We start from the raw sequence: 18,495 nt of genomic DNA, 5'->3' as shown, positions 1-18,495 counted from the left end.
AATAAAATGTGTAAATGTAGATGAGACAAACCCTTCAAAAATCTCTGTGGGCTGTGACTTTAACTCTAGGGCTGTTTGTCACATCCAGTTTGTCGCATCCAGTTAAACACAGCAACATATCCTGTCCTGCATTAATACACGATATGCAACCAAGATGACTGACATTCACTCAGTCACTCATTCACCCACACACATGTATAAGCATTATGTACGACCCATTCAGTGTAAAATCATCGAAAGCATTCACCTATTCAACAAAGAGGCCTGAATACTTGATGAACCAGCTGTCTTGCATCAGGATATCTGATTAGTGAGGGGCGGTGGGGTAGTCTAGTGGTTAAAGCGTTGTCTCGTCACGCCAAAGACCCGGGTTCGAATCCCCACATGGGCACAATGTGTGAAGCCCATTTCTGGTGTCCCCCGCCGTGATGTTGCTGGAATATTGCTAAAAGCGGCGTAAAACCAAACTCAGTCAGTCAGTCAGTCTGATTAGTGACTTCTCCAAATTCATTGTTTCCTTGGTACATTACACTATATTTGACCATGTAGATTTTGATTCGATTCAAAATACTTGAATAATCTTTCACATAATATCATAGAGTTTGGGTTCTTTCGCTTCAGAATTTGGGTCAGGGAAGTAACTGACAAGATTCAGGTATCCAGAAGTTTGTTTATCTGGACAAAACGTGGGAAAATGCAAGAGTCTGGATAAGCGAGTATTTGCTTCTAGGTTATGGCTTCATCCCTAACTTTGACAACAGATTGACTGAAAACATTTCCTGGCTCCAGATACATGACAGTGAAACATACAAACAGGCGTCCATAATCACACACAATACTAAAACATCTGAAACATAACTTCAAGCAGAACTTTCCAACTTAATGTCACTCGAGAGTTTGCAGCTCACATAAAACACAATCTACCAGCTGGGGCCCCCACATCCACTGAGTGTAATTCCCATATCTGTGAAACCAAGTAGCTCTACACATGCCAGTTGAGGCAGTGATCCCCACATCCACTGCCTGACCTTGTTCGCTTCCGTTGTGTTGCTGTAATCCACTGAGTCAGCGTTCCATATCCCAACACCGCGTAAACCAAGTGTCTCCGCCATCTGACACTTGATGGAGATGCTCTCTGGATCATCATACTGGTACTGGTACATGATCCCTGTGGACGGATCCTGGGGAAGAAAGAGCAGAGTAATATTTATTGTGTGGATCCCTGTGGACGGATCCTGGGGAAGAAAGAGCAGAGTAATATTTATTGTGTGGATCCCTGTAGACAGATCCTGGGGAAGAAAGAGCAGAGTAATATTTATTGTGTGGATCCCTGTAGATGGATCCTGTGGAAGAAAGAGCAGAGTAATATTTATTGTGTGGATCCCTGTGGATGGATCCTGGGGAAGAATGCGCAGAGTAATATTTTTTGTGTGGATCCCTGTGGACGGATCCTGGGGAAGAATGTGCAGTTATAATATTTATTGTATGGATCCCTGTGGACGATTCCTGGGGAAAAATGCGCAGAATAATATTCATTGTGTGGATCCCTGTGGATGGATCCTATGGAAAAATGTGCAGTTATGATATTTATTGTGTGGATCCCTGTGGATGGATCCTGGGGAAGAAGTCACACTTTCATATGTGTCATTTGTTTGGTACCCACAAGTATGGGCATGATGCTTTCACCCCTGGAAATATCATCAGGGCATAACTGGGATTCCAACCTATGACCTCAGATGTTTAAGAATCAACATCACAGCAAACCCATAGCAACTTGGCAATCCATGTTCCCCATGATAAATGGGTGGTTGGGGTTTCAAGTGCCTGGCCACACGACCATGTCTAGTCAAGTAACTCCAAGAAACTCGATAAGATGTCACTGTGATTGGACTCATTACAGTTTACTAAACACTATGGGATTAATAATTTGGTAAAACTTAAAACCATGAACATAATATAGATGTATATTTAAAAACTGCTTCATAAACAATTTGGATCGCAACAAAACTAGGTCGACACCTGTGCAAAAAGAATTTCAAACAATAATTTCATTTCCTACTTTGTGAAGGTAAGTTGTCTGAAAGCACTGTTTACCTATTTATTAAACACTTTGTACTTGCAATAAAACATGTATTTTGGCAACAATTAGACTTTAAATATCTTCAGATTTTTTAACAGAAGTCCTTTTCACTGTTAACTATTCACAAGTAGTTGTGCAAGTTATAGTATCTTGCTCTCCAGGATGTTCACCTGAGACAACTATGTTTATTACCTTGTAAGTGAAGTGTGGAGTTTGAGTCACATTGTCCCAGATCCTCTTTGCCCCAGAGCTCTGCAGGAGGGGGTAGACTGCACTGAAGTCTCGCTGTGTGCCTGCGGCATCGCTGCAGTTGACCCCTCGGAATGGAACATGTTTGATGAAACACTTGTCATCCTGAAGTAGAGCATGTTCATACTGAAGTTAGTGAGCTGCATATTATTCCATTATGTACGTTCCATGTGGGAGGAGAACACAATAAAGATCAGGATGAAGATGGGAAAACCTGAACCAAGGGATTCGTGGTGACAAATGGAGGATCATACTATGGTTCAATCCTGAATTTTAACTCACTTGCTGATTTGGTAACTGTTGCTATGTTCTGAGTCCTGTACTTGGATTCGAACCGCGGACCTTCTGGTGGTTGACCACCTGACCAGAGAGGTTAACCCCATTTATAAACCTATGGCCAATGTTGTCTATTGCTCTTACAGTTCCTTCGCATTATGGAATAACCTCGGTAGAGGTTTTGCGATTGCAGGAGGTTTTACAATGATCATTGTAAAACCTCATACGAGGTACTAAGTTTTACAATGGTGATTGTAAAACCTCATACCCTGATATGAGGTTTTGAAATGACCATTATTTATCACTGATACAACTTTGTCTTGCTATGACTGATCGTAAAATATCTCATTATTGAAAACTTCCAATATTTAGTGGCAGTAACTGGTTTCGAACCCGCAACCCATCGCTCTCTAGCTTGGCGGTTTTATCCACTACGCTACGAAGGATCGCTGTGAGGAATGAGATTGTTTGTCAGTATGAACCATGTGTTTCTCAGAAAAGACAGGTACTGCAGGCAGCGCACGTGCAGGACACGGGTAGCGCGTGCGGGGCAAGATGTTGGCTGCCAGTCGCATCCCAGTTGACACCGGCTGTTCCATCATTTGCGGGCTGTTCCATCAATGTTGTTCTACTCGTTTCAGACTGTATGTGTTTAATTTTCAGAGCTTGTTTGAGTGATTTTTGTTGTCTTAGACGGTTTATAAGTTTGATAAAGACTCCTCCTCGGTTTTGTTTGAGAAATGTGTCAGAGGTTCATCGATCGCTTAACGCCCTCGGGATTTCCTTCCCCTGAGGTTTTACATTCTCAACCAAAACCTTGGAGTCGCCTTTATCCTACACAAGCAAACTGACAAGGTAAGGATGTCAACTGCGGAATTACTCCACACCCTGCTACATATCCCCCCATCAACAGAAGCCATGGGATGCTTACTAGGGTACTGACACCTTTTTTGCTCAAATTTAATATGAGCTTGCTCAGCCTTATTATGGGACCTCAGGAACAAATCTCCTTTGAGTGTAACATACTTAAAAGAAAATGACAAATCCCCTCCAGTCAGTTATGACGCCAGAACCTAAGTAAATGATGACCAGTCCAACTGAAAACATCCCTATTTATCATGGGGGTCAGAAGAAAGGCCTGATTACCTGTGTGAGCTGAAGACATGGGTACCGGTAGCCGTACCATGGCATCCCGAGAACCAGCTGTGATGGCGGGATTTCCACAATCTTCAGGTAACCCTGTAAACCTGACACCACAGTCAGATAAACATACAATGTTTGTCATGGGTACTGATACATTGTGTCTGAAAGTCTAGGATTAAAATATTATTTCATGTTTGCTCATCATTGACAGTTCTACTAATTTTATTTAAGGTTCAGTCACTATATGGCTGAAGTAATACTGTGACGTTTAATAACCATCACCTGAAGAAGGGGCAAGAAGTAGGGTTATACAATAAGGAAGAAGTTACCATCCATATACAGTGGACTCTGGCAATATCGGCCTCTGTAAACACCGGCACTCTGTCTACATCAGCACAAAGTTTCAGTCCCGGCAGAAATGCACTTAATTATCATTTAAAAACATCTGTAAACATCGGCATCTGTCTACTCAGGATATTGGCATTGTTTTTCAGTCCCAACAAACAAGTTGTTATGAAAATAAAAACCGGCACATGAAGGACAACGCAACCCTTTGATGCAATTAGGTCCAAATGATGTAACAACACAATTCGCGGTTACTCCTGAGATTTTTCAGAAGCGGGAAGTGCCAATCAGTTTCTTGTTAATTAGTGAGTGGTACGTGTAATTAATAGTGGGCAGTTTGACTGTAAAAACAAGCAAGAGTTCAGTTGATTCAAGGGTATTTAAGGTTTTTTGGCGAGCCAATCACAAAGCTTGGATGACATCAGCCCTGTATCGTGATTGGTTGGAGCAGCTTAATCGGCAAATCCGAAGACAAAGAAGAAATAGGTTATTATTCATGGACAACGCCCCTTCCCACAACCATGGCATTAGTCTGTGTAACGTGAAACTTTGCTACCTTCCTGCAAACACGACGTCAGTTCTTCAACCACTAGATCAAGGTATAATCCGCGCATTTAAGGCACGTTACTGTCGATATCTTTTGAGATCACTTGTCTCTAGAATGGACACATGTTCCAGCACTGATGAACTTTGCAAAGCAATCACGGTGTTAGATGCAGTGTACTGGATCGCGAGGGCGTGGAACGAGACAACACCCCTGACCATTCGCCTTGTTTCTTATTCACACATGTTGTTAATGCTAAAGTGACAGCGCCGACGTCATAAACTAACTTGCAACTTGCCTAGACCGGCACTCTGTCAAAACCGGCATTTTTATTTGGTCCCGAGTGATGCCGGTATTGACAGAGTACACTGTACTCGTCTTATAGGAAGTAAATAGACATATAAATTCAAAATTTAGCTTAAAAAAGAGTACACTACATCATGACAGTCATCACTTGTTTGCAAACGTAGTTAAACTCTAATACATGGGTGTGGTTGGTTGTTGTAATTGCTGCCAGCAAAAGTCTGAAGAGAACCAAGAACGGGCTATTCCAGTGAGGGAGTGTGACCAAAACCAAAGGGAGATAACTCCAACAAAGAACAAGTGCCATCACCATCAAGATTTGCCCTGATCATAAACCTTACTCTATCATGAATGATGATACCCTGTACTCATGGTTTCACCAGAGTGGAAATGTCCTTGACCTTCATTGCTTTGGGCTTTCCTTCCACATTGAGAAGGCCCACCATAGCGCCTCAGAAATACTGTCTAAAGTTATGTTAAATGCAAATTCACTCATATATCTTCACCTATAGCTCACCTGTCAAGGTTTTGGCAAAGCCTGAGTTGGCCTTGGCAATACATTCTCCCTGGATCTGACTCTGTTCATCATAAGACATGACAAACAGAAAGTCTGTGTACTGGGCTAAGCCTTTGTAGTCATAGCAACGAAGGTCGATACACGCTGGGCTCCATGCAACATCCACTGTCACCTGGCAACAAAATCCATCACTGCAATAATTTGACCAAGGCAAGTTGGCAGAGGTATCAGGGACGGATGCAGCTTTTTGAGAAAGGGGGGTTGGTGGGGGGTTGCACAGTTCATTTTCACCCGCTTTAATGAGAGTTTCAATGGACCCATTTAATAAACTTTCAGGACAAAAGCCCATGGATATATTTAGGATTCTGCTGTAACGACCAAAGCAAGTTGGTTGAAAGTCTTTCGGCATTCAGTCACTACCTTTTACAACACTCAGAATACTGTTTTTGACCACTGAGTAATTCCTCACTTATATTATAACCATTCACAATAGTATTGACAGTTTTAGGTGGATATTCATGATCTTTCAGGCATTTGATCCAAACTAGAACACTATAATAAATATATTTTTTCAACATATGCTTATTTAGGTGATTCCTAATATGTACCTGTGCATCACGTCAAATAAACTCACAAAAACAACATACGCGTCTGATCAACAATGAGAAGGAATTAGATCAGATTTATACATTATTCACTGGTGCAGAGCTGGTGTATATGTGATACCTGTACTCAATAGGCAAATACAGATCTGCACTATTCTCATGGAATGTCTGTTTTATACATTGTTGGGTTGTTTAGGAGCAATACCTGAGAGTAAGGCAAGGCTGATTTGAAGGCCTGGTATGTCTCCCTGACGAGGCTTGTGTATCCGTCACGGACGTCCACCTGGTCCTTCGGTATGGGACTCTCGAAGTCGATGTTGATGCCGTCCAGGTAGTTGTCTTGGACAGTCGCCAGTTGCTGAGTGACCCAAGCTTGTCTCTTGCTTGAGTTGGTGAGGTCTGCTGTTTGGTAGTTAGCTGTCAATATAACCAAACAAGCTGATGTGAACACGACTATCTAGACCTGGCCTCCGACAGTCTTAAGTTTTCACTAAAGTATGGGAGATATGACTGACTTAGCACTATGACCTTCTTGCAGAAATGGGGCCCTGAACTTACCTAGAGCTGCTCTGATATTCATCCCTAAGGCTGCAGCTTATGTCAGTACAAATTCATAAACAAGACATTACATACTTCCCTAAGAGCTGCTTTTACCCATGAAGATCTCGGTTAGAATTGGTCTCCAGTAACCCATGCTTGTCATTTGAGGCAACTAACAGGATCGGATTGTCAGGTTCGCTAACTTGGTTGACACATGTCATCAGTTGCCAATTGCGTTGATTGTCTGTCCAGACTCGATTATTTACAGACAAATGCCAAACAGCTGGATATAGCTGAGTGGGGCGTAAACTAAACTCACTCCTACTGACTAATGTCAACTTCCAGTTAATCACTTCAATGACTGGTCAAACTTTGTGAAATGTCTGACAATCAGTGACATAACTTGTAATAGGATGTCCTGTGATTTTTGTGTAGTGATAACTCTGATTTTAATGAGACTGACTCCACAATAACGGTAAATGAACAAGAAAAAAACAACTTAGAACTTAAAAGGTAAATAATCTTGTCTAGTGATGTTTAATTGCAAATTTGACGTCTTTATTGACAAAGCCGTCTTCTGTTGTTTGTTCACGCGAAGTGATACGATGTTGTTTTCTTACCCCTGGAAAAAAGTTTGACGAAAGCGTAACCCATGGATAAGACGACCCCCTTCTACAGACTGCTTTTTTTGGTCCTCAAAATTCGGCTTATAGACGGTCATATACGGTAAAACAAAATAAACTTGGACTAAACTTGAGCAGAGCAGTCACACACCTATGATGACCACTCTGGCATTATGCTGGTGGGCGAAGCACATGAGGTCCGGGCTGACATAGCCCACCATGACCACCGTGGTGACCCTCGTCCAGTCAAACCTGCTCCAGCTGCTTGCCTTGTCATGCAGGGAAAACATGAACACCTGAAACAGACAATGGTTTTGTTAGCGCTGCACTGAGAATTATCACCTATATCACTGTGGTCTGTAAATGAAGCACTTGGCCAATTAGACAGGCCAAGTCTGGATCAGACAATCCAGTGATTGACATCAGATACACCTGAAACAGTATCATGAACAACAAGCATTGTCACCAAGGTGACCTAATCCCCCGCCGCAAATTATCAAATCAAACTTAAAAAGTAATGAGAGTTTAAGATGAAGTTGTATGCCAACAACAACAACATGACTAATCAACCTCTCTTGATATCTGGCTCTTTAGTTGTTCAAACACACACATATTTTCAAGACTGACTTTGACCTTGACATGAATGTCATAGTGTATGAAATATGCAAAACTGGTACTAAAGAAATTGCTTATTGAAAAACATTCAAGGGAAGTCTTGAAAGTCTATGAAGAAAATCCAGTGAATTCAGGTTAACATGCTGAAAGAAAATCTAGTGAACGGTTCTTGAGATATCTCGCTGACAGTGACAAGAGTAAAACCTGACTGGGACCTTTCTTATACTGTGATGAACCTAGGTACCAAATATGAAAAGAATCTAGTCAACGGATCTTAAGATATTCCAATTCGTACGTATGGACGGAGCCGAATACTATATCCCCCCGCTTCGCGCTAAATGCGCGGCAGGGGATAATGAGAGCGGATGAAGTCTTCAACAACATTACATAATTGACTGCAGTATGTAAATAATCAAGTATGAATCAGACTATCCAGTGATTGTCATCATGTAAATCTGAAACAATATCAATGGTTGTTTGTTATTTATGCTGAATCTGGCAGGATTCCAGCTCTATAACAGTGGTCTGAAAGGAATAAGGAAATCCAGTGATTGACATCATGAGAATCGATCTTTGTAAATCTGATGCGATGACATGCATCAACAAAGTCAGCGATCCCAACCACTCTGTCCAGTTAGCCATGCCTTATGACAAACACTGGCTGATGGAGCCCGTCAATAACAAATTCAATTAAATATACTACCGCACATATTTGGTAAAATGTTCACGTCAGTTGTTTGGCAAAACTAAAAATTATTGATGAAGTAATTATGTTAGATCATTAACCAAAACAAAACTTCACATGGTCAAAACCTGAACATTTCATCAACTACACTGTAGAAATAGCTGACTGATGAACAAATAACTCCAGTATTCAGAGCTACAGATAACAGTCATTGAGTTATGTACTCGCTTGTGTTCATCTCAGTTGGGTTTCCTAATTTCCTTTGAGTAACCAAATAAATTGTACCCACCCTACTCAAACTCAATTGGGCATTTTGTCATTTTCCATTAATTGTGAGAATATAATAAAGTTTAAATGTTATTTATATTTGATCTGTAATATGAGTAACGATAAGAAAGACTGCAAGTTGCCTACTTCATGTCTTGAAATAGAACCTCACAATATACCTAAGTTATTTTATCTGTGCACTGGTACGTGGGCTAAAATTTGACATTTGTGTGTGTATTCATGTAAGATCAAATATAGGGCTGCGCAATATAACCGGTTTACCGTTATTTACCGGTTCAGACATGAAAACGATATGTATTGCGATACGCTGATCGGAAACCGGTATTTTGACATGCATTCGAAAACTTCGAAAAACTCGGAAATCTTCGAATATTTCGGTTTTTCACACCGGAAGTCATGCGTTAGTTTTAAAATGGCGATCCCCAACAACGAACAATTTATTGTGATGCCAAATACTAGGGCAAATGCTTCAGTATGGCAGCATTTTGGGTTGAAAAAGTTCACGGTTGATGGGACTATTCTATTAAAGCTTAATCAAGCATAGTGATTTTGTTGTGTTTTTGCTTTATAAATCAAGCATTGACTCGATTATAAGTAGTTTTTTGTTAAAAAAAACTGCTTACCATATATTGCCATACATATCGCAATATATGCTTTTACATTGCAATGTATCGCAATCTGAAAATTCTCTGTAATAACCACCCCTAATCAAACATATTAAAGGTCACATGCAACCAAAAAATCAAACATAATTAAAACACAATTATCAGTTATTCATGACATATAATATACATTGCTGGTTACGAAAAAATATATAAACAAAATTATAAGCCGCATAATCGCCAAATCGAAAAGTGCAAAATTGTGTACTTCGGTTTACTTCCCAAGAAACGAAGCAGCCAGGATACTGAACCCAGGTCAGTGTGCACTCGGGTGGGTGTGCACTCAGATGCCTTCCACGGCTAATTGTGTGTGTGGTTGAGTGAGTTTGGTTTCACGCCCGGCGCAGATGCCTTCCCATGTGGGGAATCGAACCGGATCTTGCTAACCACTGTGTACCCCATATATATAGAGAGATGTTGGGTTTTGTATATACATGCTCATTTTTTGTGTATAACATTTTGCAATCAACAGACATCATAACATGTCATGTGTTCAAGTATCACACCTGCCTGTCTGTGTAATTACATAAGGTGACAGAGACCGAACTCAGGCCATAAATCAATGCTTTTGTTTATGGTGTATAGCCTGATTGGTGTTAAGTTCAAATTGCATGTGGTCAGTGATCGGTTGTGTATTGAATATTGTCAGTAGCAGACAGGCGGGCAGACACACAGGTGTCAATAAAACAAGACATTGAGTTTTGTCTGTGACAGCGACATATCTATATCACAGTTAGAAATTCTGTCAACGCTAAATAATGACATTGCTTTTAAGTATCGAACTGAGAAAGTGTCTCGGTAAGAAGAGCGTGTGGTGAAATAGACAAATGAAATTATATAAACAGTTTATTTACTGTCATAACATATAAAAGCTCGCCTGTGAGATATCAACAAAACATTAGAAAAATAGCTCACACCAAAGCCTTCACCGGTATTCACCCGACAACCCGGCTTCCAAGCTGCGCTTGAACCTATTTACTTGCATGACGTGCTATGAGCGCCAGCCAAGCTGTTGAAACCCGTTTTCCCCAGAAAAGTCTGGGGAAAACTAGTGAAACGTTTGAACTCCGATTTCGCGCGTTTTTTTTCATCGCGTTATTTTTCAACTTTATAAGTTGAATTTGCATTTTTGACGATTTGTTTCGGTATGTCCATACCGAAAGGTATCAGAATCTGCAAAGTTGTGTTTTACGTTGCATGTGACCTTTAAGTATTTACAAAAATTCAAGCGTACTTGTATGCAACAGACTTGGTAAGAATTGAGTTTTCACATAAATATTTGCGTAATTTACGCAGATACGCAACTTATCTGTACCTCTGAGTATTTCACCAACAATGCACTTTAAGTGTCCTTTTCCCTTCCAATGGGGAAATTGAAACTTACCTGCTCACGCTGATATAGTAGATACTGTTACTAAATGTCATTGTGACTCACATCTATACATGGGACATTTAAAGGCGTAGGCTGCAGATTTGAAGTTTTGAAGAAGTATACACAACAGGCAAAGCTCACCAAACATGCCTCCAAACATTTCGGCAATTATTTCTGCATCCCAAGAGAAATGATTTTCCAGTTTTGACATTAGTTAGCAGATACAGATTTTTTTACCAAACATGAAATATTTGTTTGTCATACTTCTTTAGGTATCCTTGTTTTTTATTGAGAATACAGGCACTTATTGAAAAAATATAAACATCTACCGCACAGACTGAGGGCTGTCATATTTTGTAGCACAGAGATATCACTTTTGAGTAAAATCTGATTTTAATTAATCTGGGAATAAATTAACCATCCTTTCTTCTGTTCAGACAAGTAATATTTTGATGGATTCAAATCTGCTAAGACCAAACAAAATATTGACCTCGACTATAACTGCCAGTTGTATGACTGCCATTAAAAGGTACAGATCTAGAGCAATTCCTCGGGACTGGTTGTCGCTTTTGCTGTTTTTTCCTTGTGAGTACACAGATGATATTCCATAATTCTTGACCTTTTCACAATCTCTGTTGCCTCACCCTTAAGAGCAATTAATATTATGAGGATGTATCCTCACATTCATCAAGAAAGATGAAATACAGTTTCGTCTTTTAATTAGTTGGAAATGTAGTCATCTTTGTGATCCCTTAAAAGTTTTTAGTTATTTTACAAACTATACTCCCCATCAAAATTTTAGACTCACTAGTGTACATATAGCCACTTACTTCAGGCAACTGTTCTAAACTAAATTTTGCAAAATATACCATACTGTTTAAAGGTGTTTATACATGAACTGATGTATTGTAAAACAAATTCATAACGAAAAGATTATTGTCATGCGTTGAATAAATTATGAAACCCGGTGAAAAATGGCGAATTCTTATCAAAACTTTACACTAAAACGCAGCTGTTCACATGCAAGATATTTGCATCTACTTTTCAGCAGTCTGATGCATGATCCTCGTGCAATTAATCTGCATAAGGTTTGCAGTTGTTTCGCCCAAGTTAGTGGAGAAATTCATCTTCGTTGTAACCATATATAACATATAGTGAATGTTTTAAGTGAGTCTAAACTTTTGAAGGCTAGTATAGCTAAAAAAATGGACCTTTGTCATAATGAGGCCTGTCATAAATTCATTAACTGAGCATCATGTGAATGATGTCAAATAACATGTGTAGGTTTACCACCAAACATGGGTTACAACAAGGGAGCACCAAACATGGGTTACAACAAGGGAGTAGTAATTGCTGTATTGCATGAAATTTAGTTGCCTTAACAGAACAGAACAACATTATTGGACGAATAATAATTACATTTTGTTAATTGAATATACATTTTACCTAAGTGCAATTTTAAATCATAGCAATGGTAACAAAGGGTTGATTTAGTTTGCGGCTTCAAATAAATCAAATGTGTTTTTTTAATAGTACAGCCCAGTTGACATGACATGATTAAATATCAAGGTATAAAACACAGAAATTGGATCCAAATCAATCTCAGTCATCAAATAAAAACAATGTGACACTGCCTGCAGTGCCTGGATACTTAATTAAAATCAGACTACAGCCATCATGGTCACTTCCAAACAGTGGCATCTGATGGACATTCACCAAACAGTTTGTCAACATCCACCCTTGTGAATGCCTGTTAAACTTGGCTCAAAGTTTATGTCCGATATCCTTACAGAGTGTAGCCCAGTTAAAGTTGTAATTGCTCTTGACTTTTGTATTGAATGCTAGACGAGAGGCCATTTTTTTGGCCTTAGTCATTAGACGTTTTTCTGTCTGTCTGCCTGCCTGTATGTCATGTCACGCTCTGTTGCGTCCGCTGGCAAATTGTGTAATCGGCACCTAATGAGACCAAGGCAGCAGACTTAGACTGCCGGGTAGGCTGCAGACCCTGAAGCAAATATAGTCCAAGAAAGCCCACGCAGTCTAGAAATGTGGCAAGTCTAGATTTCCACAGCTTCAGACCTAAAATGGAAAAAGCCCAGCGCTCCTTTTCATTATACATTTGTATTTTATTTTTTTCACTTTGAGCTTTTTTTTCCTGTAAAATATGTTCATTTCAGAGACTAGTTGTTAGTCTAACTGGCGGGTTGAAACCATAGATAAACACCCCTTTACACACCTGGACTGGCTTGACGCACATACACCGGGTAACATATTCAGTGTTAAATCAACTTACTTCTTTGCGTGTTGTGTTGGTGATCGGTTTACACCATTCCGGGTCGCTGCATGGACAAGTGCTGCTGACTGTCGACACCAACATCAACGACACCACGGCATAGGTAACACGACGTTCCATCGTCTCAGATGTTAAGTTCCTGTTCGAGCGCCGATCGGCTGCAATGCCTGTCACGTGATCACATGTAAACAGTTGTCATGTGACTTTGGTCAGCTGACTGGATATGGCGGAAATATTTACACACATCTGGGGCCTGTATTCCAAGCAGTACATCGAATCTCTCGCTAAAAACACAAAGATATTCCTATAGACTACTATCTTACAACTTCTACAATTTAATAAGAAATGCAGTTTGAACGGCTCTTGAGCACAGGAGAAATGCTCGACTGGCAATGTCTTAACAACGTGGGCTCTAATAATTTGCCGTTTCTTGCGGTTTACAATTTTGTTTAAATAGAACAACGATCACCAGGACATTTAAATCCACCAGAACTTTATATGGACGACTACCAATTCTCTCTTGTTCCGTTTCATTTTATAAGGATTTTTCAAGGGAGGACAGTTTTTTTCTACAACTGTCACAGTATCGTTTAAAATTTCATTAGAGCCTATATGTTTATTTTAAAAATATCTTTCAGGTTTTTCATGACCCATAAAGACTTGTCATTCCTATTTTCCATGACCCAGGGTTAAACACACGGACATGGAAAATGAACAAGACAAATACATTAGACACAGAAATCATTGACGCATTGGAATCAGTTAAGACCATAGATAAACGATGGAAGAAATGTTTTCATTATATGGACCTTTTGTATATATGGTTATAAACATTAAAAACAAATAACAAACAAAACCCATACAATTCTTAGCCCAATTCGTTGGTTTCACCGAAACGTCTAAACCCCTTCAATTCACTCTTTCCTTCCACTATCCGTGAAGATCCGGGTTAGAATTGGTCTTCAGTAACCCATGCTTGTCGTAAGAGGCGACTTACGGGATCGGGTGGTCAAGCTCGCTGACTTGGTTGATACATGTCATCGTATCTCAATTGCGTAGATTGATGCTCATGCTGTTGATCACTGGATTTTCTGGCCCAGACTCGATTATTTACATACCGCCGCCATATAGCTGGAATAGTGCTGAATTCGGTGTAAAACAACAAACCAAACCTTTTCTTCCACTAGAAGTGAGTGAGTGAGTGAGAAGTTATACGCCTCTTTTGACTTATTCCAGCAATATCACGGCAGGGTACATCAGATATGGGCTTCACACATGGTACTCACGTGGGGACTTGAACCAGAGCCTTTGGCGTGACGAGCGAACGCTTTAAACGCTAGGCTACCCCGTCGCCCCCTTCCACTAAAAAACTAGGCGTGTTGTTGAATCGAACACGAATATTCGGCATGACAGGCGAATACTTTAACCACAAGACTACCCCACTAGCTGTTCCTTCAACCAAAGAGAAGGCATTTAAGAGAAGACGATGTCTTGGACTGTGCAATGTGCTCTTTTGCATGGAGACAATCGTTACAGACCTTGTGCTGTACGACGAACAAATGAAATTAGAATTCTTTCGTTAAGCTTTAAACAGTTTTATTCAACAATATATATATTTTACAAACAATAACATACACATCATGAACCAATTGTAACGTATAAATAAGCACCATTTCAAAATATGTTTACATATGTATTAAATAAATATTGTATATCATACATACAATGTAGATGCAGTGTTACCCTATAAATGACATGGCCGATCAACAACATGCATGTACTTGTTTTTTGTTTTGTTTTTCATTTTTCTAACAAATACGCATAAACATTTTAGCATATGTCTTGAAAGTTAAAGAGGATAAAGGTTATTATAAAGAACGGTTATAACAGTACCAGAGATACTAACATAAGTATACTTCTTCGAAAAAGGTTATGTATGTCACCCCAACTGTACTATATCATTTTAGATGAACGAAGAACAACGGAACCACTGACGTTGGATATTGAGACTGGTTGCCGACAATGGCTGGTTACTATCAATGGGAAAACACTGGGTCCGAAATATCTGCACATGGAAGTGTTTAGCTACGATGACGGAGGAAGCTGGCACAGAGGTGATCCTGTCCATCCATCCTCTAATGCTCTATTCATGGCGCCTCCTGCTCCTGCTGTTCTGAGAGGCTCTTGAGGTGCGCCCACTCTCCTGCTTTGGCTGGTGATCGAATGGGATACTGCCCACAGACGATGCTCCGCGGATTGGCGGGAACACGAGAGGAATCCTGCTTTGACGTCTGCTGGGAGCGTCTTCACGTGGACGTGATGGTGGGGTGGGGCAGATGTTCCCCAGGGACGGCAGATGTGTTGGAGAGTTAGCTCCCTTTTATCAGAGGACGCTGTCTGTTTCGAAGACATGACGACGTTGTTGTTGTCTGTGATTGGCGGCAGTACTGGCGTCTTCACATCTCTTGCTTTGCCTGTGTACGGCCGTCTTCGTGCGTGGCCTTCAGCAGGAGGAGATGGCATCTTTGGGGCCATTGCCGCTCTAGTCTCCTCAAATACAGGCGTCTGTCCATCAGTATCTAAGTAGCGGGCCTTGAGCGTGTTATTTTCTCTCTCAAGGCGAGTAATTGTATCGTTCATCCGCTTCATCTGCCTCTGGAAGGTGTCCAGTGTCTGGACTCGAGCCTTGAGGTCGGTGATCTCAGCCTGGTCCATGGTCCAGCTGAGTTTGAAGTTCTTGTATTCGACCCGGTAGTGTTCCAGATCCTTCACAATCTGAGCTTTACTTTCTCTTTCCATCCGTAGTTCCTTTCTCGTGGCCTCCAACTGCTCTCTGTACTCCTCGTTGAGGCTCATGAGATGCTCCACAAAGCTGCAACAGGGAGAAGGAACATCCGGATATAGTGTGGAAATGGATGGATTCATTTAGCATCAATCACCAAATGTGGTTATCCCCTTAAACAGAGAGTGTTGGGTTAACAAAGTGACAACCTACCTTTCTTCTACGTTGATTGTTTGGCTCTTTGGACTTTCCTCTCTTTTCACTGATTCACTGACACCCGACTGAACTATATTTGTCTCTGTGTCATCTTTGGCTTGACTACAAGTGCCAGCATCTGAAAGATTTAGAAAGGTACATTGGTGAAAGAGGTGATAGAGAATAATATACTGTTTCCTTGTCTCTCTCTCGATAACTCTGTATTTATTTTGTCAGTAGACTGTTCTGACTGTTATCTAATGTTTGATGCCCATCAATGTTCTTGAAAGACTTGTATGTGTCTGACCATGCACCATGGAGTCACTCACCGTTATCTGGGGTAGGGGTCGTAGATGGCGACTCCGGGATGGGGGGACAGGACCTGTGTCCCTGCCCTCACGGCTAACCTGTGTAGATACCGACCCATCTGCGGAACATAGATATCATATAAATATGTGGGAATTTGACTTCTTGTGTTCTATTTGTTTTTTTGGTTTTCCATGTGTGTTGCATCACTCACCTGTTAGGGTATTTGCGAAGAAAAATATCCTGTCAGTTTTGATTTTACATTTGCGTAGGATCTATGAGGCAGACACTAAACGTATTTGGAAAGTACCTTCTTTCAAAAGATGACGTTACAATCATAACATATGAACTAATATGTTAACTGCTTGGCAAAAGTAATTATACACTTGAACATTGAAAAATAAACAATAAATAACATCATTTTAAGAATGTAACTGCGACAAAAAGTCGCGGAAACTCTGCACATGTATACTCCAAAACAGTGACATCGTATGAAAAACGTAACCATCGACTAACCAATCATTGTTTGCTTCAATTTCAGCAACAATCTAACATGGGTGTGTATTTCTTTTGCCCCGGCGTTTAGGTAATGCAATTCTAGATCATGTTATAGTTACATCGAAATATTGGTTAATATTGTACTTGAGAAGTACATGAGAAAACCGTCATCTCATAACTTCGGCAAGCATGTAGCATGTAGGATAAGGAAATAAGAGCCTCTCGTCTAACAATGAAGCCGTCAAAGTAGCTAAGAACTCTCTGACATCTCCTTACAGACGCTTTTCTAACATATGATAAGGAAATAACAGTCTCGTCTAAAATAGGCTAAGTCAATTAACAGCAGTAGCAGCAACAACAACAATTTATAAAATAAGTATAAATAATGACACAGAATAAAATAACTGGAATTTTCTTTGAGGCTTGAGGCTCATTGCCATTCATAGACAATTTCAAACACATTTTGACTGCCAATTTCTCATTAACTTTCACATATGAAACTTACAAGAAATTGCAAAAATAGGCAAATAACCATTCTGTCACCTTAGAGATTTCTCAATGCATTTCATTTGCAATCTCAAACTCATTTGAATGATGCAACTTATAGATATGAAAATGAATATTTCGGAACATTACCGTTCTGTCAACTTACTGAACACTACTTACCACTGTGGTGGCACTACACTGATGCACTTAAAGTCTTCTGATATCACTTCCGGGGCTGTGTTTTGTAAACCTCAACCGAAACACTGCTGCTTGTACGACGTGGGACGACTAACCACGCCTCTGCGGTGTGATTGTTATGACGTCATATCACGTGATACGTCGCTGAGGAGGAAGTAGAATACACCGCGCGCCGAAATCATATTTCCCGCGCGTATAACTCTAGGCGCGCTCACTGGGAACTTCACCATCAGTGTCATTTTCGGGGACTCGACGCTGGCTAAGCGGTAATCGTAGCACTTTTTTTGTAGTCACCTGAGTGTCTGTCAGTACCGAATGAGACGATAAGCTTGTTCAAAGACCGTTTACATATTTAAATATCTAAGAAGTTGACGTCTCAGTTTTCAAGCAGTGTGCATGGACTAAACTAGATGATGCTATTTCACGAATTTAGCACTTTAAACTTTTCCATGTCTACATTTTGAATATGACACTAACACGGTTGAATATTCTTTCCTGAAACATAAAATATCAACAAGAAATGGTACGCAACTTTTATTCACAAATTATCAGTGAACTTTCAGTGACGAGAATCTTTCTTGGACAATAATCAGCCTCATTTACCTGATCTGTGTCTGATTTATACACCACGAGACGTTCTCTTGTACAAGATTTGGGGCTGAAGGTAACGATTCAGCTTCCAATAGATATCTCATCTCGAACAATAACCAGCGTGTAGCGTTGAATACCTATTGAGCTGAACTGTGTAAGTCAATCCCCCACAATGTGATAACAACAACATGAATAGCGGAGGTTGAGGTTGAGTTGGGCTTTACGTCACATCGGCATTATTTCAGCCATATAGCGACGAGAACAAGTCTGCATTCATGAACTTGAGTTTTAGTTTCAAA

General features: G+C 40.3%; 2 protein-coding genes across 2 annotated transcripts; both read right to left on the bottom strand.

Moving 5' to 3' along the window:
- Positions 1-518: 518 nt before the first annotated feature.
- On the bottom strand, positions 519-13,317 carry LOC124287919 (di-N-acetylchitobiase-like). Its single transcript, XM_046724410.1, has 8 exons — positions 13,141-13,317; positions 7,377-7,521; positions 6,268-6,479; positions 5,458-5,629; positions 3,752-3,852; positions 2,273-2,434; positions 996-1,181; positions 519-935 (listed from the first exon to the last, which is right to left on the bottom strand). The coding sequence occupies exons 1-8, from the start codon at positions 13,258-13,260 to the stop codon at positions 921-923; spliced, it is 1,113 nt and encodes a 370-aa protein (XP_046580366.1). The 5' UTR covers positions 13,261-13,317; the 3' UTR covers positions 519-920.
- Positions 13,318-15,225: 1,908 nt separating this feature from the next.
- LOC124287926 lies at positions 15,226-16,434 on the bottom strand. The gene is made up of 3 exons (XM_046724416.1): positions 16,425-16,434; positions 16,136-16,256; positions 15,226-16,012 (listed from the first exon to the last, which is right to left on the bottom strand). The coding sequence occupies exons 1-3, from the start codon at positions 16,432-16,434 to the stop codon at positions 15,226-15,228; spliced, it is 918 nt and encodes a 305-aa protein (XP_046580372.1).
- Between the last annotated feature and the right edge of the window lie 2,061 nt (positions 16,435-18,495).

The sequence above is a fragment of the Haliotis rubra genome, unplaced genomic scaffold, assembly GCF_003918875.1.
Source record: "Haliotis rubra isolate DU_JTF1 unplaced genomic scaffold, ASM391887v1 Scf409, whole genome shotgun sequence".
Classification (NCBI taxonomy): Eukaryota; Metazoa; Mollusca; class Gastropoda; order Lepetellida; family Haliotidae; genus Haliotis; species Haliotis rubra.
This window is presented reverse-complemented; position numbering and strand designations above follow the sequence as displayed.

Coding starts and splice junctions, on each gene's coding strand:
- LOC124287919 (XM_046724410.1), bottom strand. CDS start 13,260: ATGGAACGTCGTGTTACCTATGCCGTGGTGTCGTTGATGTTGGTGTCG. Junction 7,522..13,140: donor CCAACACAACACGCAAAGAA/GTAAGTTGATTT, acceptor TGTCTGTTTCAG/GTGTTCATGTTTTCCCTGCA. Junction 6,480..7,376: donor TGCCAGAGTGGTCATCATAG/GTGTGTGACTGC, acceptor TTATATTGACAG/CTAACTACCAAACAGCAGAC.
- LOC124287926 (XM_046724416.1), bottom strand. Junction 16,013..16,135: donor ACAATCAACGTAGAAGAAAG/GTAGGTTGTCAC, acceptor TCCCTGTTGCAG/CTTTGTGGAGCATCTCATGA.